At 44.6% G+C, this 20,872-nt stretch overlaps 1 protein-coding gene across 7 annotated transcripts; it reads left to right on the top strand.

The window, feature by feature from the left end:
- Positions 1 to 324: 324 nt before the first annotated feature.
- Positions 325 to 20,667, top strand: LOC125978978 (mitogen-activated protein kinase kinase kinase kinase 3). 7 transcript variants are annotated; one of them, XM_049736914.2, is made up of 35 exons: positions 325 to 599; positions 5,614 to 5,671; positions 5,751 to 5,841; positions 6,179 to 6,243; positions 6,332 to 6,387; positions 6,471 to 6,518; positions 6,589 to 6,631; positions 6,760 to 6,832; positions 6,967 to 7,098; positions 7,178 to 7,240; positions 7,318 to 7,399; positions 7,839 to 7,955; positions 9,126 to 9,204; positions 9,289 to 9,347; positions 10,491 to 10,553; positions 12,080 to 12,132; positions 12,316 to 12,354; positions 13,031 to 13,108; positions 14,187 to 14,238; positions 14,324 to 14,690; positions 15,408 to 15,517; positions 15,605 to 15,646; positions 15,727 to 15,811; positions 15,951 to 16,030; positions 16,124 to 16,184; positions 16,269 to 16,386; positions 16,483 to 16,541; positions 16,643 to 16,746; positions 16,827 to 17,004; positions 17,084 to 17,152; positions 17,223 to 17,315; positions 17,413 to 17,483; positions 17,560 to 17,615; positions 17,697 to 17,744; positions 18,196 to 20,667. In XM_049736914.2, the coding sequence occupies exons 1-35, from the start codon at positions 501 to 503 to the stop codon at positions 18,281 to 18,283; spliced, it is 2,979 nt and encodes a 992-aa protein (XP_049592871.1). In that variant the 5' UTR covers positions 325 to 500; the 3' UTR covers positions 18,284 to 20,667. The 7 variants fall into 7 exon arrangements, with proteins under 7 accessions (XP_049592871.1, XP_049592876.1, XP_049592873.1 ...); XM_049736919.2 differs by having other exon boundaries at positions 326 to 599; positions 14,324 to 14,510; XM_049736916.2 differs by lacking the exon at positions 10,491 to 10,553 and having other exon boundaries at positions 326 to 599.
- The last annotated feature ends 205 nt before the right edge of the window (positions 20,668 to 20,872 follow it).

The raw sequence follows: 20,872 nt of genomic DNA, 5'->3' as shown, positions 1-20,872 counted from the left end.
CACCAGAGGGAGCCACTTAAGGCAGGAAAGATGAGAGAATATAAAATGGCGTGTATTTCATATACATGACAGTATTTTTAGGTGTGAAAACGGTTACATGATTCTTAAATAAAACGTACCTACTGTTGCATATCCAATTCCTGCAGGAATCAATGAAGTACTCTGATTATGACCCTGAACGAAATGGAAATTTAGTGTAAAAAAATAAATAATGGAATGCAGTTTTGTTGACCTTTATTACATTTAATTCAAATAATTTTGTCCGTAAATTGATGTGTGCGCATGTGCCTTGCATAGGCTCCATGGAAGAGGAGGGCACTTCCAATGCGCATGCTCCAAGCGCAGTGGCCGCCATGTTGGAGCAGGAGTGGGCTCGGGTTGTTATTTTCTGACGCCGTATGTTTTTTTTTTTCTCCGTGACAATTATCCCCTTTCGCACATAACATCGTCGGTGTCCGTCAACCGCGCGCGTCGTCCGGCGCCCTGAGCGGCACTTGGCCATGATGAACGCCAGCGTCGACCTGTCCCGCCGCAATCCGCAGGAGGATTTCGAGCTGATCCAGAGGATAGGAAGCGGCACCTACGGAGACGTCTACAAGGTAAAAAACTGCAGCCGGAGTGGGGGAAGACGCGCAGTTGACTCGGAGTTCCATAATCGGACACCCATAAGCGCTGGGCGTGTCTCTTAAATGGAATCAAATGTGTGTTTTTGCCACTCATGTCACTCATTTGGGAAGGCCCAACATTATCACTGTCACAACTTGAAGCTGTGGGCCGTTTAAAAGTGCGTCAAATAGAGCTAATGCTAGCCCCGCCGCTTGAAATCCTGGATGTTGTTGTCACACTATCTTATTAAATGCATTTATTTGCATTTCAATGTCAGCTTCTGCATCCACCCTGTTGCCTGCTTTAGTGCGATTACGTCAGAAGAAAACAGCACCGGATAGCGGACATGTGCAAAGCTAGCTGTCCGAAAATGGACTCAGTCGATTTGTGTTAGCATTGCAATGCTAAACCTGATTGCTATGGAGTGGAATAATGTCACAAAATCACAACGTGCATTGATTTATGTGCGCAAATATTCACTGACGGTTTACCTTTCTGCACAGCTGCCGGAAAAAGGTCCTTTCGTTGGACCGCCTAGCTGACAGCTGTCGTAAGCCCCCCTAAAGATGCTAACTCAACAACAAGCTACGATAAACAATAACATTAGCAACATCTCTTCAGCTCTAGCACGATAAAATTGATTATATACGGTTATTACACAAGTAATCAACACATTAATAGTTGGGCAGTTTGATTTATTGTGATTTATGTCTGTTATCTTTGTGATCAACAATCAGCCCATGTCCTTCGCGATGGTTTTAATTTATTAGACACCAAAATCAAATCAAAACTTTCTGAGTAAGTTATAATGTTTTGCTATTCTTGACAAAGAATAATCAAGCACCATATTTAAGAATAGTGTCAGGAAACGTCGTAAATGATTTATTTTGCTTGCCCTCTTTTCTCATATACCTTCACAATTTAAATTACTCGTATCTCAAATCCACTTTCCCAATCGAAATGAATAGAAATGTCATTAATCCGTTCCAACCTCCCTATGGAAAACAAAAAACCTTTTGTAATGTTTTTAATTCGAAAAAACAGCAGTCTTCCAATAAACATACTGTAATAAATTTAGTAGTCTTGCCCAGGGGCAGTATAGGACAGATAAATACTGTATATGGACAACATAGAAGGCTCAGCTCCTGTCAACTCGTCTCAGTTCCTTGCAGAGGATAAAGAATATATGACAGAATACTGCTATATTTAAAGGGTTTGATGTGTTTCCCCTCTATGTGTTAACATTGTGCTAGCAGACAAAAGGCAAAAAAATAGGCTATGTTCTGATTGTTGTGACTTCTAGCTCATGTTTTAAATACCCATGTGTAACTACTAAAAACAGTTACTTTAACTTATCACGCGGAGCGCGCTTCTGGCCACAATATTACACAATTTGGATTGCAGAGGTGTTTCGAATAAAGTGTCAGGTTTGTGGTTGTTTCAAAATGACATTCCGTTGGCTGTTAAACGACAGACAAAGCTGGCACAGCGCAGCTCTGTGAAACACGCAACACTCTTAAATTAATTTAATGATCTTTGGTCCTCTTCCAGGATTCTTATGTTGCTAAAATGTCACAGCAACATTTCCGAGGCCGGTTGTTGGATATTCTTTTATTTTTATGCTGATTTTTGCAACTTTGTGTCGTTGTTTTGCATCTTGCATGCATGCTTCCCTTGCTGGAGTCGATCATGTGTGTTTCTAATTTTAGGTGTTTTATCTTGGCTCCTTGCAGCCACTCGGGCTCTGACAAACTTGTTATTGTCCCCACTGGTCCTGTTATTGTTTTATAGTTCATCACACATCTAAATAATTATCACCAAATGTTTAGGAATCACAAGATGTCAATGGCTGCTATACATTTTTGCGTAATATCTACTTTCCTGGGCTCGCCTTGTACATGTCTCATGACCAAATTCCCCAAAACAGGTGATGACAGTTTTGGAGAGTTAAATTGTAAACCCTCGCCGCATTACTGGGACGTCTGTGTAAGCAGCGGGCGGCCTGCTCGGTAAAAGCTCATTGATGCCTATATTTGGCTCTCCCGCTGTGTGAAAATCTGCGACTCGGATCGGAATGTTTGAGCAGGAAGCAACGTGTGAGCCTCCCGACACATGATCGTCTTCAATTTGCGGAGGCGCTCCATTACATGGACGCTGAGAATTAGTATTTTGCACTCGGACGCTTGGAATCTCATTCCTGGAGGCACGGGGATGCCGGGCGACCTTTTCCCGCATATTTAAGTCTGTTAGGTTCTAACAAAGTGGCTGTTGTATTAGCGTGTTTTGTTAGCTAGCACCTTGCATTGATGGCATCATTGCCATACCAATACTGCAGTTGTGATGAAAATGTGTTTAGCCAAAAGTTCACAATCTCCCCCCCGCTTAAATGTAAATATGTTCAGCTCTAGAACAAACAGGATGTGGTGGTACTTCTAGGAATACCTGCTTCTCAATACTACGGCGTGCATCCTGAAGGTGTCACGATCCGACTGGTTGGTCCTGCATGACATTTTTGCCGCCGACACTCCCGTCAATAATCGTGGCCGTAATAGCTGCTCCTCTCAAGGATTTGCCGGATGCGATGTTGAGTCCGAAATTAGAATAGGATGACGTCCCTGTTCCCGCAAAGTGACGATGTGTCCAGCTTCGGATTGAGGAAGTACACTCACACTTTGGGTTGTCCTTTGGTTTACGCCAAGCGCACTTGTCACCTGGAAAAGTCATTTGACACTCTCCTCTTAGACATTGCTAGCATATTTCCCAGGCAAGGATCAGAGCGTGAAAGGCCATCGCGTTAAAACAAAAGAGTCAAGTCGGTTCCGATTTTCCACGACAGCAGTTGCCTTTAACCGCAGCGCAATGTGAGTTATGCTAACAATGCATGCTAGCTATCCACCAGATGATGGATTGGTTTTTTTTGGTCAGTGTGATGAATGTACACAATTAGTGCGTCGGTGTCGCTTGCATACAGAGAAATCTTTTTTGTCTCTTGGTCAAAAACACAATTCAATGCACAAGTCCAGGAATGTGTTCCTGTTTTACCTCTGAAATCAATTTTAAGCGCGTGCAATTAGATGATTATTTTTTTTAATGGCTAATTCCTTGTGCCTGTACGTCCCGCTGAGTTTAACGCCAGGCTGAATTAAAATGTGCTCATAGTAGCAATTTCCTCCCACCGGGCCTTGTTGTGTGTTTGTACGACATCTGGACGACCGCGGTGCAGGAATGCAACAGTCCCGGGGCTTCCTTTATGTGTGTGCGTGAGTGTTTACGTGTGCGCGTACGAAGGCCCTCATGTCCTATTGTTCCGCGCCAACAGAGGAAGGCGACCTCGCAGAGGGCTTGCGGCATGACCCGCCCACTGACCGAGGCGATTGCGTGCCGTCACCAGCTTCGCAGATGGCCAGCGGACCCCCCCTCCCCCCATTCTTGTTCACCCACCGAACAGAATGCAAAGGCCCTTGAAAGTCATTCATTAAGCGAGCTCAGAAGGGTTCATTTGTGGTTGACCTTGGCATCAACTTTAACCTCACCTGACCATTCTTCTGTTGTGGGCTAACCTGGCCTCAGTCTCACCCCAAAACATAAATCCTGCTTTTCGCGCCTCGCATGAATCAATGCACATTTTTCATCGCTCGTTGCTCGCAGCAGTAAAAACCCAAAAGATTTTAATCAAGCATGTAAACACTTGCCGCAAGCGCAGCGGGGATCGAACAGTAACACCAGACGCAATCAATCGGACTCATTCAAGTGTGTGTTGTTGCCGCAAGCGCTGCCACTGAGCGCCCATGAGTCATCACCCTCGCCTGTCTGTAAAGCGAGCGAACACACTGGCGGGCTGTGTACGTCTCCTTTCTCGCCTTTGGACGTCTCTTTGTGCCTCCTCCCTCCTGCCACGGGCTTTGTTACGTGCTCTTGTGCTGCCTTCTCGTATTGTGCGCTGTCAATCATCGCCCTGTTCTCCACTTGTGCTCCTCGCATTTCTACCAGACTCAACGACAAGTGTCTGGGGGAAAAAAAAAAATGTCCACGTGTTGACATTTCCAGCACTTTAGTCAAAGCGTGTCCTTAGGTCTCTTTCATTAGAAGCTTTCACTCTCGGGTAATGAAGTGAGCGGGAGCGCCGTGTGAAATGTCACGGTTCGCTGTGTACAAAATCTTGGCGAAATATGCAGGCCAGGCTGCAGTTCCCATGGGGGTGTGTGTTTTCAGAACCGTACAGCGTTGCAGTGGTGTCTTGTTTTCAAGGTCGAGGTGTTATCTCGCTAACTGCTGTGAGCAAGGATGGCTAATTTGAGGAGCTGTAATTTGTGTTGGAAGCTGCAGAAGATAATAAAATATAGTGGCACCTCTACTTAAGAACTTAATTCAATCCACAATTGGGTTTGTAAGTAGAAAAGTTTGTAAGTCGAAGCAACGTTTTCCATAGGAATCAATGTAAAAGCAAATAATGCGTGCCGGATTAAACGCAGTAAAATCAGAGGCTCATCATTGAAAAAGAGGCTGAAAAGTAGCAAAAATATATTGTCACTATATCGTGAGCATTTTATTTCAAAGATGGCCGCTCTTATCAATTTTACTTTCCATTCTAAAGATTTATTAAGTCACGCCCATTAAACCATCAACGGCTATTAAAGCCACTCACTTTCACGCATTCTTATGCGGCGATGCTTCTGGAATCATCTTTTATTCATGTCTTGTTTCACAGAGGAACTTCTCTCTTCCTTCGCAAGCGATGTAAACACAGCTCGCTATTTTTAGAAAATCTGCCTCCTTGCTGCCCTGCCAATACGCCGCTTAGCAAAGAATTCCCGGCTTTTCGGGAATACGACTCCATTTCCCGTACGTACGTTTTATGTCTAGTCATTGTCATGTAAAACACTCGCCTCCTGCTACGTACAATCCCATAAACAATTGGAGGATGCTGTTCACGGCGGGAAACCATTTGGCCGTCCACCACACGTTTCAGAGCCTCCTGATTGCTAACCTCCCTTCTTCTTCCTCCAGGCTCGTAATGTAAACACAGCAGAGCTGGCGGCTATCAAAGTCATCAAACTGGAGCCAGGTGAGCACTTTAGCCTTCATCCTCTCTGGCCATCCTCCTCGCTCCCTTCATCCCCTCCGCTTTGTTTGCTTCCATCCAGGGGAAGACTTTGCCGTTGTCCAGCAGGAGATTCTGATGATGAAGGATTGTAAGCACTCCAACATCGTGGCCTACTTTGGCAGCTATCTCCGGTACGAACACTTTACATATTCTACTGACGTTTATTTGGGCGTTTTGGATAATGAGCATGCGGAACGGACGGAAAAAAAAAAAAATGCAAACAAAGTGATAGATGGACTATTATACGAGGGGATAGCTCCAAAACATAAATTGTAAGTAAGAATCCAATTCAAAAGATTTATTTCAAACTTAATATTGTTGTGGTGTTTTCTGGTGAATGATTTGAAAGCCATTGTTGGCAAATGGTACATTCCAATCTATTATATTTTAGAATGAAACATCTTTTTTGCTAAGTTGTTGTTACATTATGGAAGATGGCGCAACTAATCTGTGTGTGTGTGTGTGTAGGCGAGACAAGTTGTGGATCAGCATGGAGTACTGCGGAGGAGGCTCCCTACAGGACATCTATCATGGTGACACTCGCATTCTGATTGTTTAGTCACGTCTGGTCGTCCACGTAATGACCTTTTCATTCTTTCCTTTTCTTTTTTTTTTTTTTAGTAACCGGGCCTTTGTTAGAGTCCCAAATAGCTTACATGTCACGGGAGACCCTGCAGGTGCGGCATGATATTTTGATCCTTGATTTTATTTTATTTATTTTTTTCATAGCTTTAACAATTGCGTGATTGTGTATTTGCAGGGTTTGTACTACCTTCACAATAAAGGCAAAATGCACCGAGACATCAAGGTGAGCTTTGGGGGAACATGCATCACAAAATACACACACTAAATAAATAACCGCGTTTTGTCAACAACAGGGCGCCAACATCCTCCTGACAGACAACGGCTACGTCAAGCTAGGTGAGACCAACCGGTCCATCTCCATTTGTTCCCCCCCCTCCCTCCTTCCCTGGGGGATTTCTCTATAGTGTTCTCACTCCGCTTTCTCGAGGGGTCATTCATCTTTCGGTTCATTTTTCTCTCAATAGCCGACTTTGGCGTATCAGCGCAGATCACGGCAACTCTGGCCAAGAGGAAGTCATTCATCGGAACACCTTACTGGTGAGTCGTTGATGACGCATGCGAGGGGCCGAGTGTACAAACTGCAGCCGGATGAAAGAATTTGATTGATCAGTTGATGAATCGGCGCTTCTTGTTAAACTTTAATGAATTGGAGAATGTGTTTGTCGCAACAGGATGGCTCCGGAGGTGGCGGCCGTGGAGAGAAAAGGCGGCTACAACCAACTGTGCGATATCTGGGCCGTGGGGATCACCGCAATCGAGCTGGCCGAGCTTCAGCCGCCCATGTTCGAGTTGCATCCCATGAGGTTGTGTGTGAAACCATTTTTTTAGGAGTGAAAGCGATCCCCTTTCTAAGCTCCGCCCCCTTTCCTTCTCCCTACACAGGGCTCTTTTCTTAATGACCAAGAGTAATTTCCAGCCGCCTAAGTTGAAAGACAAAGTCAAGTGGTAAGGCGTCGTTCCCGAAACACACTAAAAACGACCATTTTGCTTGTTTATATTCTGTGCCGTGTTCCCGACCGCAGGACGGACAACTTCCACCATTTTGTAAAAATAGCCCTAACCAAGAACCCAAAGAAGAGGCCCACGGCCGAGAAGCTACTCCAGGTGAGAAAGTCATAGAATTTTTTTTTTTCCACATCTTGCTGTCAGTGTTGATTCTCTGTAATATTTCATAAGAATGAACAGAATTTTTTTTTAATCCAGCTATTAAACTGCCCCCACTCTTACATATTTCCTCACTGTGTGTGGGCTCATTGAATGTACAAATTCATTTCCCCAAGTCGCTCGGGGATTTGTAACGAAGCATCGAAAACAATGGCGCTTTGTGTTTAAGTCACCGTCAAGGTCTTAGTGACTTTGAGAACACAATCAGTCAGACTGTATCACCAAAATACGGAACAGGTTTTGTCCTTTGGCTGCGGTAGAGTTCCAAGTAGCGTCCACGTGTTTGTTCAGAAAGTCGATTCAATGAAACGTGGTTGTTATTCATGTTCTTGTAGGAGCCCCGGAAAAAATTTGAACGCTTCATTTCCTGTCTTTGCAGCACCCGTTTGTGTCTCAGCCCCTGAGCAGGACGCTGGCAAAAGAGCTGCTGGACCGGGCCAAAAACCCCGAGCACAACAATTACAACGACTTTGACGACGACGACCCCGAACCGGAGGTAACCTCGCTCGGTCGGGCCTTCTATTGTATTTTGGTGGGTTGCAAAATTCCAGGATTTTTTTTTTTTTTCTCCAAGCCAATGGATTGGATTCGATAAAATCTGTTGATTTTCCTTTTTGGTTTTGTTTTTTTGTTACCAAATCAAATCTTTCCAAAATTAACTTTATTTACTGGAAATTTGACACCCCTCACACAAAAGCACATGGCGGTGCTAATGACCTTTTCACTGGATGTCGCCTCTTTTCCTTCCTCCCCAAATCGTGTCTCATCTGTTCTCCATTTGTCAAATTCCAATCCCCACGTCAACAATTTCTCCCGGCAGCCTTAACTCCTCCCACGTTCCTGCGCTTCCTCCTCCATGGCACCGGCCTCACTCAACCTTCTCCTCTTTTCTCCATCCTGCAGCGCTTCCCCTTCTCCTTCTTGCCTTTCCTCTCCTCTCCTCTCTTCTGTTCTTGTCTGCCTTCCCACCATGCTCTCCCCTCCTCTTCCTCCACAGTTTAAGTACAGGGGCCGCTTCCTAGCCGTTAGCCCCGGCGCTCGGCGCGCGCCCCGCTTTCCCGCTCATCGGAAGGTACCATCTCGGAGCTGCGGTGTCTGCAGTGATGTTTTGTCTTAACAAAGCGTGTGTTGAGTTGATGTTGTCGTGGCAACCGTGGCGCATAATAGCGTTATTTCCTCAACTAGTGGCTCGTGTGTCGGGAAGGTGTTCCGGCCACCTAGTGGCGGAACCGGGGAATGCTAATTTGTGTTTTTTCGAATGCTCCTTTTTTTTTTGTAGCATGGTGTGAATTTGCTGTGTTATGAAGGAACCGAGAGATTATTTGCGGTCTGATGTCGAAGGTTTTTACAAATCATTGATTGAAGATATTTGAGTATTTTTTTAGCAGGCTGCACTTCTCCCGCCGTATCAATAGATGTAAACATCCTGACGTGGGAGCATTTGTTTGATTTGATTGTGTTGACCTTGTTGCTGTGTGCAGCTGGCAGCTTTTTTTTTTTTTGCTGTGTCATCAGATCGGCCCCCCCTCCCTTCCCAAAGAGGAAATAGCAAAGAGATTATTTTGTTTTTCACCTTGTGTAATCTTCTCGAGTGGCCTGCAAAACCGTCGCGGTGGTTCATTGGAGCTTTTATTTGACTCTGTCTCCATTTCTCTTTCCCTTTCAGTCTCCAGTGTCCGTCCCTCACCGAATTCGCTCCACCAGCAGAAGCACCCGAGAAGGAAAAACTCTCTCTGAGATCAACTGTGAGTTCACGGACAAGAGAATGAACGCATACACAACAATAACCTTTAAATGTTCACCGCCTCCATCTGTGGTCATTTTCACAGTTGGACAGGTGAAGTTTGACCCGCCGCTGAGGAAGGAGACGGAGCCCCATCACGAACCGGTGAGTTGTTACCTAATGTCGTTGTCCTCACCCATTTTAAGATCACCGTTGTTGATGGCACTGGATCAACACTCGAATTGAATGAGTTGCTCTGGTGTTCTTTTGGATTCAAAGGTGCATAGTTGGGGTTCCAAAATGTGCCTTGGAGGAAGTCTGGGCTATTTGAAATTGGGTCAACACATTATTGGTGTCGGGGGTTTTAAATTGCCGAATGTCGTTGATGTAACAATCACTTTTCACTGTCACATCCAGTCAGTTCATCATTGTCCTCCATTGTTGCTGCTGTAATAGAAAATATTTTCAGGTTTCGGGAAGGTGCTGTATCTCCTGCTTACATTGACACTTTCTTTTTGACAGGTGGCGTTGTTAGTTGTTCACAGTACGAGCGATGCAGAATGTGTTGTAGTAGAAGAAGTCATGTCAAGTCGATGTTTGCAGAAGATGATGTCTTTTTTTTGCAGTATTTTTTTTAATACGCGCCACCCCAAAAAGTTTGGAATATTGGGCTTCTCGGGGAAACACCAGGATGAACCTAAAATGCACTATAACATTTGCGGTGTAGGGATTGGACTGATTAGGCGAGGCGTTGACTTTACAAATAACAACAATGACGTTGATTCATCGTCAATATAGCCGCCGATCCAAAATGACCATTTCCTTTTATCGTCTTTAACAAACGCACTCCTGTTTTTCTGTGACAGCGAGGAGACTGAGCCATTTATTTGGACCGATATAAAAATAGCATCATAATCACGATTCGACTCTTGAATAAAAATAATAATTTTAATCAGCAGCATATATTTGTCAAAAAAACATGAAATTCTTACTTGTTCAACAAATTCAATCCTGCCCTAATCAATTCCCGTGACCATCTGCACTTGCGTAAATCAACATCATTATTTGAGGAAATCCGCAATCCCGGGATTGGTCTCTGTATCCTCTCTCTCTTTCTCTCCAGAGCCCATATTGGCCTTGTTCCATTTTTGTTTCCCCCTCGCTCCCATACATCATCTTCTGTCTTGCATCAATGCACCGATTCCTGCCATCCCTCGCTCCCGCCCCCCTCCCTCGCCCCATTTCCCCTTCATCGTCCGAGGTTGATGTATTAACTTGAGGTCTCTCTGGCTTTGTCTTGCTGACCAGTGTGATTCTGAGCCCTATCTGGACTGTGTTGAGGAGCTCTACTATACCGCGAGATCTAATCTGGTAGTACTCTCTCTCTCGTCTCTCTCCTTCTTTCTCGACCCCCCCCCCCTCTTTTTTTTATTCATTTGCACCAATCAACATTAACCTCTTCCATCTCTCTCTCCGCCGTTCGTAATCTCCGCCTATTTCTTGTTGTGTGTTCATTTCGGTGGATTGGTGTCCTGTTGCGCTTCTTCTGCTCATGTGTGTTGTTCTTCTTTTCAGCCTCATTATCTGTAGCTGTCATCTTTCTTTTTTTTTTCCCGCCTTCAGAAGTTTGTACAATCACATAAAAGCACTCCGAATGGAACAATCACAGAAAAGTTTGAAAAGTCCCGCTGCCTTGCTCCAAGGCACACCCATGGGGGAGGGGGGAGTTGACGCGAGGATATTTCTCTCTGCGAAATGTCTCGCTATGTCTTTTGTACACTTCTGCTCTAACTTCTCGTGCAGTAGATGAAGAGAACAAGTGCGTCTCTCTTTTTCCACCCCTCCTTGTTTTCCTTTTTCCTTTTCAAGATGTCTTTTTTTTTTTTCTCCCCCCCCCCCTCCGCCTTGACACATGGCTGCTTACACATTGTGGCTTTACTTGGTGGTTTTTGGTGGACAACCTCATCAAGTTCAGCTCCATCCTCTCCGTCGAACATCTGAGTTACTTTGGATGAAACATTTGAAAAGGGCCAGCCCTTGTAGAATTCACCCCGGAATGCTAAATGGTTTAGCGGCTCGGGTGGCGCCGAACAGGCCGCCGCGGTCACCATGACGACCACATTAGGGCGAGCAAAAAGACAATGATGAGGGCAGACGGCTTATAATTACGTTTGTTTTCCCGTCACTGTGGATAACGGAAATTCCTTCCGTTGGGATTGCGATGGAGGAAAGACGCCATCGACGAGGATGGTGAAACGTTGACGCAAAGTCGCTCAATTTTTTGGGCTACCACAGAGTTGTTTTTATTTATTTTTTTTTTGCGTCCTCGGCGAGGGAGACCGCCCATAAATTCCAAACATGTTTTATGAAGACGCGGTCGATGTTGATGGCTTACCATGTGGAGTCGCAACACTTTTGGTGGGGCCCAACTTTGGGTAAGCGTCAAACAATTGAGGTCACGTTGGGGTTGCCAAATTGCAACATGACCACTAGATGTCAGTAGTCATCCTACATAATGCTGGTTTGAAGTCCCAAATGCCTTCTAATAACTATTTTGTTGGTGTTTTTTCTTGGTGGTCTCTTAAAAAATCTAATTAGAGATACAAGATGGGGCTGGAGATGCACGATTTTTTCCTCCCCTCAGATTTGTTTTGCAATTTTTTTTTTTTTTTTTTTGCGATGAGCGTTGTTCCAGCTGCGCTTGTAAGGCCACAATGTGAGCACAAGACAAATACACGTCATGATCTTCTACTTGTAAAACTCTTTGCTGCCATAACTGAAGCCCCCCCCAACCGGGCTTCAGTTTTATTAGTTGTTTTTATTTGATTGTGAATTCAAGTGCGTCATTTTTTTTGGATGTGATATCCTAATAGTGCTGCACTTTTGTGTTTTTCTAGGACTTGCAGTTGGAGTATGGTCACGATTCGCCTTGTCTGCTCGGAGGAAACAAGTAAGTCCCCTTGGTCTTTTATTGTCTTTCTTTCCTTTTAGCATTCCTCATTGTGTCACATTTGATTGCAAGTAGAGGGCGCTTTGTGTTTTCTATTTGTGGGGGACTGGCAGCAGATTGAATTGATTAAAATATTTGTTGCTTCTTCCCTGTTAATAAAAACGTCCTCTCGACTCCAAACAGGAGTCTTCTCAAATCGGTGGAGGAGGAGCTGCAGCAGAGGTGAGTCTGACTGACTCAGCACCTTTCGATTTTTTTTTTCTTCTCTCCTTCTTTTCTCGTTCTAAACACCGCATCAGCCAATTAACTCGCAATTAATCGGGTCTGATGACGCGCCACTAACGACTCTTTGCCGTTTCCCGGTCTGTCAGCGTTTTGCACTCTGCTTGGCGCTTTAACGTTAGAGTTGAAAGGTTGCGCTTATTAGCCGCTTTCCCGCAGAGCATGGCTTCCACACGCTGATAACTGGCGCTCCACACAGGCACGTGGTCGTAGCGTTTTTCAATTTTAACAACTCCACTCACAAATCTGCAGGGGTTCTTCTTGCTTCATTTCCCACGCGGCAATCTGTCCCAACATTCTCGATACTGTTGGTCACCACAAAAGTGTATGTTGATAATCTGGTGATATCACATTTAAAGATGGGGGATAAAAAATGAGGAGTGGAACTTCATTGTGTCTAATTGTTTGTTAGAAGTTGTTTGAAGGGTTAGCGGTTTGTTTGTGGACAAAGCTTCACACAGCTCTAATCCCCCCATCCTTACCTCTCTTCCTCATCTTCCTCCTGTTGTCATCTCCTACCACCTTTTTGCTTGCATCCTTCCTCCCCTCATCTTCCCTCCCCTTCGAATCCCCCCGAAAATCTGCCCTCCCTTCCTATCTCCACCTCCGCTCCCAGGGGCCATGTGGCACACTTAGGGGATGATGAGGATGAGGATGATGATGATGGTGCAGATGATGATGAAACTCACACTCAGTAAGTCCCCCCCCCCCACCCCATGCAGTCCTAGAACGGGAAGCCTCTCTGTCCTCCTTTCCCCTCCCTCGCCCGCATCAAAACGAGGATGAGGAGCAGAGGAAAGGAGGAGGAAGGCTTCCTGTTTTGTGCTACAGTTTCATCCACGCATCTCTCAAATGCAGCACAGCGCACCATCACGCCCTTTTGTTTGTGTGTGTGCATCTTGATAGCTTTTCATCTCAACTAACCCTAAAACTCACCTGGAAGCCAGCAAAAAACAAAAGCACTAACACCCTAAAGATGAGTGTGAGTGGTTTTAGGGTCAGAGTTGGTCCAGAAGTGCTGCTTTGTTCTCCTGCTGCCATCTCTCCATGTGCTTCTTTGTTTCTGTATTGATGCTAACGCTGCTCGCTGCATCTTTTTTTTTTTTTCAAGTATTCATCAACATGCGCTCTCTTAATGTCGAAAAGCAAACATGAGAACTTTTTCTGCGCTTTGCTTTGTATCCCCCCCCCACCCCCTTAAGCTGGATAATAACCAATTTAAAATGTGGCATCTTGGGATGTGTGTGGAAGGCAATCTATTTACAGGTTTAACACGTCTCTATTATATTTATTATCCAGCTGCTGTCCATTCTCATTTGCGTGTTCATGTCAGTCCTGTAGCTCTCATTAACTAGCTAGTTAAAATACTTTTAACTCTTATGAAGCAAAATGGAGTCAAATCTCTGTCCTTATAGTGCTAACGACACCTCCAAATTGACTCGCTAGCATGTATAAAGTTCCGTGTCGGCACTACAATTCTCAGAGACTTGACACCAGCTTGCTTGATTCGCGTGCTCTTTTTGTTTAGCCCAGATGCCGTGGTTGGTCACTTAAAGGAGACATATTATAAACATTGTGGTTTTTTTCACGAAATGGAGGTAGCACTTCAAGCTACTAAATTGCACTTTGCCAATTAAGTCTGCTGATCAATGCATGTGGCGCATGAAGCTGCCAAAAATAAATCTATATGTCCCCTTTGATTGATTTGACTTGTATGCTTAAAATATGCTGTCCAGTCAGTGTCACTCTCTCTCCATCTTCTCACGGTGTAGTAAGATGAACACGATCCTGAGACCAAAGGTCCCGCCCCCGCTCCCGCCTAAGGTAGGTTAACAGGTCTTTGGTGAGGAACAAAACTACTCGTCTGCCTAAAATTCAAGTAAGACTCTTGTCTACCCCCCACCCAAAGCCCAAGTCCATCAGCTCGCCCCAGCCACATCCTAAACAGGACGACCAATCGCACAGCGAGGATGACGGCGGCGGGACCATCAAGCGCTGTCCGGTCCCGCAGACGCCAAGCCCCGCCAAGCCCGCCTCCAACGTGCCCCCGCGGCCGCCGCCCCCGAGGCTGCCGCCGCACCGCCGCAGCAGCCTAGGTAACGAGACCGCGAGCGAGCGCACGGACACGGCGGACTCGTCCGCCCCGGAGGACGATGGCAGCTTTAGGCATTTCTGGGAGTGGCTCCACACGCCTCACACAGAGGAGGAGCTGGAGGAGGCGTGGGAGGTGCTGAAGGAGGTGAAAGAGGAGCAGGAAAAAGAGAATGGGGATGAGAGTAAGAGCCAGTAGCTTGATAGCATCCTTTTGCCCCGCCCCTCCAGTTGTCCTCTCCCACTGATTTATCTGTCCCATGAGTCCATTAATAGCAACACTTTTAATGTCTCCTGGGTTATGTTCGGAATCGTATCAGGGGTCACCAACCATTTTGAAACTGAGAGCTACTTCTTTGCAACTGATTATTGCAAAGGGCTGCCAGTTTTCTGCCAAGACAGATAAAGCAAACATCACAACATCAATTTTGCGATGTAGCTCAATCAATGTTATTTTTACGGGAATGACAAAGTTCCAAAGTAGCTTTTCATTTGAAATACTTCTGATTAAGGAATGACTGAATGATTCCGAACACAGCCCATGTTTGTAGTACCCACCAGCTTTTCGCTATACATGTCCTGACACTAAACGTTAGACACCTGATTGGTTGCCGAGCGCTGTCAATCAATTAACAGCAGCCCTTCCATCGAGGATGGAGGAAGAGGAGAGAACTTCTTGCCATAGGGAAGCAAGAGTAAAGATGAAGTCATGGCTGCCTTTATCACGCCAGCCGGCTCCCCTCTTCCCTCCCTCCCTCCCTCCCTCGCTGCCTTCCACCTTCCCTCACCCGCCTTGTAGTCAATTCTCGCTCTCCTCCATGTCGTCAGTCCCGTGAGTCCAGTGCTACGCGATCACCTTCGGCCTCACCCAAACTGACGTTATGCGTGTTGTATATCTGCAGGGAACGGCCTGAGCGCTTCACACAACGGCGAGCGCAGCAGTCCTGCAGATAGACAACAGTCTACGATGCCCCCTAGTGTCCCTCTACGGAAGGACAAGAAGGATGTCCCGGTAATTTGTTCACGACGTTCGAAACAGAAGCTTCATTTTTCTTTTAAAAAACAAATAAAATTACGTTTGTGTGTCGATCTATTTTAGATGCCAAGTAGCAACGGGCTCCCACCGACACCTAAAGTCCACGTAAGTGTCTCTGTGAACTTGTGCGGCAGATCTTTGAGCTCATTGACGGTTTCTAAGCGCCCCTCCACTTTTGTTGGCAGATGGGTGCGTGTTTCTCCAAGGTGTTCAACGGTTGCCCTCTCAAAATCCACTGCGCCACTTCCTGGATCAACCCTGACACTAGAGGTAAAAAAAGATACACATAGGAGGAATATTTTGCACTTCCGAGAGCCATTAATCTATGCGCTCATTGCAGCTCTGCTTACCTTTTCGATCGTTGTGTTTTGTTCTACTGGAGCTTGCGTGTGTTGTGTGTTTTTTCCAGATCAGTACTTGATATTTGGCGCTGAAGAGGGAATTTACACACTGAACCTTAATGAGCTGCATGAGACCACAATGGAACAGGTGAGTCATGTTCTTCCTATTTGTGCACCTTGTAAATGACTTTAAATGTGGAGTCAAAACAACAACAACAAGATGCTGCACCTTTTGCGGTAGCTCTTTCCTCGACGCTGCACGTGGTTGTACGTCATGAACAACAATCTTCTGTCAGTATCCGGTAAGTTGCTTCACAGCTGCCCCAACAAAACGACTTTTGCTTCACCAAACAATTAAATGGTACTTTTATTTGCGCCTTTTCCAGGAAAAGCTTCCCAGTTGTACTCTCACGGCCTGCCGGGACTCTTCGACCAGGCCAGACAGCTGCAGAAATTACCCGTAGCCATTCCCACACACAAGCTGCCTGATAAGATGATACCCAGGTAAAAGGTCCAAATCCCATAAAAAATATTTGAATGTAACCATCAGCAATATGAAATGTCACGATTTAAGTTGGACTGTTTTGTTTTTTTTAATAGGAAGTTTGCTGTTTCCACAAAAATTCCAGACACTAAAGGGTGCCAAAAGTGTTGCGTGGGTACGTATTTGATGAATGCTTCAAGTGGATTTTAATTACGTGGTTTGTATTATCAAGCCACCGTGCGTCTTGGTTCTGACTTGTTGTCCTTCGGTGTGCAGTGCGCAACCCGTATACAGGCCACAAGTACCTCTGTGGGGCTTTCCAGTCCCATGTCATGCTGCTGGAGTGGGTGGAATCCATGCAGAAGTTCATGCTCATTAAGGTCACCAGGACATGTTTGTCATCACAATTATATTGTTGGTTCAAACTTAATGTTTATTTTTACTTTTGGTGGCAAAACAGACCATCGACTTCCCCCTGCCGTGCCCGTTGGAGGTGTTTGAGATGTTGGTGGTCCCGGAGCAGACGTACCCTCTCATCTGCGTGGCCGTCAGTAAAGGGAGCGAGCTCAACCAAGTGGTCCGATTCGGCACGGTCAACCCCAACCCCAACGCTACCTCCTCCTGGTTCACAGAGACGGGTGAGAACGCACACTGAGCATTTTGGGGGTCTGTTTTTTTGGAGAGGTGTTCTCCAAATGTTTTCTTTCTGGCCTACAGACACGCCTCAGACATGCGTGATCCACGTCACGCAGCTGGAGAGGGACACCATCCTCGTCTGCCTCGATCGTGAGTCAGCCGGAGGTCTGACGAGTGCCTCCAAAACACGTCGCCTCATTTCCCCGTTTCTCTTCATCAGGGTGTATCAAGATCGTTAACCTCCAGGGACGACTGAAATCCAGCAGGAAATTGTCGGCCGAGCTCACCTTCAACTTCCAGATCGAGTCCACGGGTAGGAAAACATATGCGGAATTAACTGAAGACACCACTAGACTTAATTCAACAAAATAATGCTCCGTGGCTGCCATGTTTTTTTTTTTTCTTCACAGTTTGTCTCCAGGATAGCGTGCTGGCCTTCTGGAGGCACGGCATGCAGGGGCGGAGTTTCAAGACCAACGAGGTGAGCCAGGTTTCTTGGCCCGGAACCTGCTAGTCTTCTTCATGATGTAACTCTGAAATGTTCCACATTGCCACAGATTACACAAGAGATCTCAGACAGTACGCGTATCTTCAGACTACTGGGATCAGACAGGTGGGCGCACGTCATGCACACAGACACACACACGCACACATGGTCAGGCATTAACCTTTTCCAATGCCTTCCCACAAAAAGACGAGACGACCACAAAGGTCACCATGACAAAGGTGTTACTCTGCCAAGGTATCGCTGACTTTGTTGGGATTTTTTGAATCCTGGTGTGTGTTTTGGGTTAGGGTGGGGCTGGAAGTGTTGGTGTTGGGGAGCGGTTCTTACTTAATGAGAGTGAAGACATCAAAGTCTAAATAAACGGTTTGGAAAAAAATGAAATTTATTTTGGTGTCTGCACGCTCATGATTTAACATCATTCTTTGATGACATCATCTTTTCTTTGGGGTCTTCTATGAGTTCTCAAATATGATTCTTTTTCTCAAAGAGTCACTTTCTTTCAGTTTGTGGTTAAAGCAAATAAATCAAATTTGATATAAGCTGATTTTTTTTTTACTTCAATTTTGTTGTGACAAAATTCACGCTTAGAAAAATCATGCGTATTTGTGCACACCGTCGTTTCATTGCGGTGAAATCCTTGCTTCGTTTTAGGTCTAAATTAATAATCCTTGTGTGTTATCTTCAGGGTGGTGGTGTTGGAGAGTCGGCCGACCGACAACCCGACAGCCCACAGCAACCTCTACATCCTGGCAGGCCACGAAAACAGCTACTGACACACAACGCAACACACGTTCATGCTAACAACCCCGCATTAAGAGCCTAGCAACTAGCAAAGGGGAGTGCGCTCACCCCCTCCCTCCTCCTGCTACCCCCTCGCATCCCCCTTTCACAGTGTCGGTCGGAGAGGCGCCGCGGTGCGTTCAAGGGCAGATGACGATGTAAGAAACACTCGCGCTCACGATGCCCTCCCGGGAGGTCGGACCTCCACACCACTTGTACTACTTAGTTGTACACATTGTGCTACTACTGCGGCCATCTTGCACAGACCCCCCCCTCTTTAACCAAACCCCTCCCTCACTTTTATTTATTGTGGCATGATGTTAATCCGCCAGCAGGATAACGACTCTCCTGTTTTTTATCTGTGTTAAAAAAAAAAAGAAAAAAAAAAAGAGGAGAAGGCTTCCGGCCGCCTCCGCTTAGCAACAACAGCCACATAAGTGCTTAACTGATGTCTATTTAATTGATGTACATATAAATGTAGTATTTTTGGACAGATATGAACACTAAAACTGCTCGTGTGTAGTTAGGCGCGTGCGTAGTTGCTCGGCACAAACAAATAATGGCGGAAAGACGGACAGATGAGGGGAAGTAGGCGACTCTGGAGGAAGCGGAACTTGCGTAACCCGTAAAAGTCGACTCGCGTGGACCTTTGTTGAAATGCCGACACAAGATGACGACTTGCTCATCCTGCACAGGTTTTTTTTTTTTTTGTTGTTGTCATTTTTTAAACGTCTTTTTCTTTTTTTTATGCAGTTCTGATCATAAAGCTTTTTATGTTTTTTATTTGAACCACTGGTGTTAAACATTTGCACAGAGAATAGGGTGTTTGCGGAAAAAAATGTGATGTCATGCCTGCGTGAGTGAGTGTGTGTATTATAAATGTGCGTCTGTACAAACATTAGCAGGCTACACGTCAGTCCCCCCCCCCCCCCCCCCAGTGAATAACGACTGAAGTTTTTTGTCACGAGAATATCGACATCGAAACTTAAAGGAGCTTCATGATTAAAACAATTACGTAAGATTGAAAGGGAGACTTACACAAGCCGCGTCATATTTTTCCTCGTGCCCAAAATGAAGCTCGAGTGACACAGAACTCACGTTAGTATAGAAGTTTGTACATTTTAGGCTTCAAAAAAAAAAAGCTCCTCGTAAATTGATTTAGTTACATAAAAACGTGAAGCTTATTTGTCAAACCCCCTTTGGCATTTTTGGTTCACATTATTTCTTGGAAAACTTTAAAAGGACAAAGTAGAACACTCCTTCCCATAAATTTAAATGACACTTATGAAACCTCAAACAATATTCAAATTGAAACAAAAAATATTGCCTCTTCACTTTTTTTAATTTTTTTAATTTTACATTTTTGTATTTTTTCATGTTTCTGTTCATTTTATTTCAACTTAAGTTTTCAAATAAATTAAAATTTTACAAGTAAATATAAATTCAAAATGACCTTGATGAAACCATTTCAACAAGATACTGAATACCGTAATTTCCTCTAATAGTGGCCTGGAGCAAATGCAATTATGTGCAGTGTGTCTCAAAGGGAGCAAATGAAAAAATGTTTAATCATATATATTTCAAAACGTTTCCCATAATTATACTTAAATAAAATAATATATTGCAGTATAGTAATATATAATGCACACACACTGAAACAGCCACAGGTCATATCAGCCACTTTTTGGGGAAGTTTTTTTTGTTTCTTTTTGATGACAGACTTGGTGATTAATTGAGTCACGGCCATTATTTGAGGAAATGCGATGTTCCCAAAAACTAGCCCATCATTTTTCTTTTTTTTTTTTAAACTGTGAAAACAAAATATGTCCGAAACTTAATCTCCACGAATGATCACTCCACTTGCATGTTGCAATTTTTTTTAACCAACTCCAATTATAAATTGAAAAAAAAAAAGTTTCACATTCCATACATGGATGTTAAAATGTGGATTTGACTCATTTCATGTGATAAGCACCCAGTGTCAATTTGGATTCAGTCGGCCTTGTGATGTTGCGGGTTTGTAACGCCACATTTGACAGCACGAATGAGACATTCCACTGAAATGTGTTTTGAATTCATCTCCTTTTACATTTCTTTTTCTCTTTACTTTAACCACCCAGCATATTTAATGTGATCACTGACACAAACAACACACTAAAATGTCTCGGCTCTGACGCTTTTGTTGATATTGACCTCACACACGTTGCTTTGTTTGTTTTTCACGATGCAATGCGCACATCATGACATGTATATAGTGTAAAATAAAATTGGGTTTGTTTTACATACTGTACAATTGCCTATATTTTGTTTTGAGAAGTGTAACAAGATTTATGAGGATGAGAGGTTAACGCATTAAAAAAAGGATGTCACGCCTTGATTGTTCCAAATTGTCATTTTGTTATTCGCTCTTTGGAAATGGGCAGAAATCGGTAGATTTTATAAACCATTATGGGCCATTTTATTTTTTAAAGATTTTATACTGAAACAATAATTTACTCCAGTGTTTCCCAACCTTTTTTCATTCACGGCACACCTTTTCATTGGAAAAAATCTCGAGGCACACCACCAGCAAAAATCTGCTA

This window comes from Syngnathus scovelli, chromosome 12, assembly GCF_024217435.2.
Source record: "Syngnathus scovelli strain Florida chromosome 12, RoL_Ssco_1.2, whole genome shotgun sequence".
NCBI lineage: Eukaryota > Metazoa > Chordata > Actinopteri > Syngnathiformes > Syngnathidae > Syngnathus > Syngnathus scovelli.
Note: the sequence above shows the minus strand (reverse complement) of the source record. Positions and strands in the feature narration are given on the sequence as shown.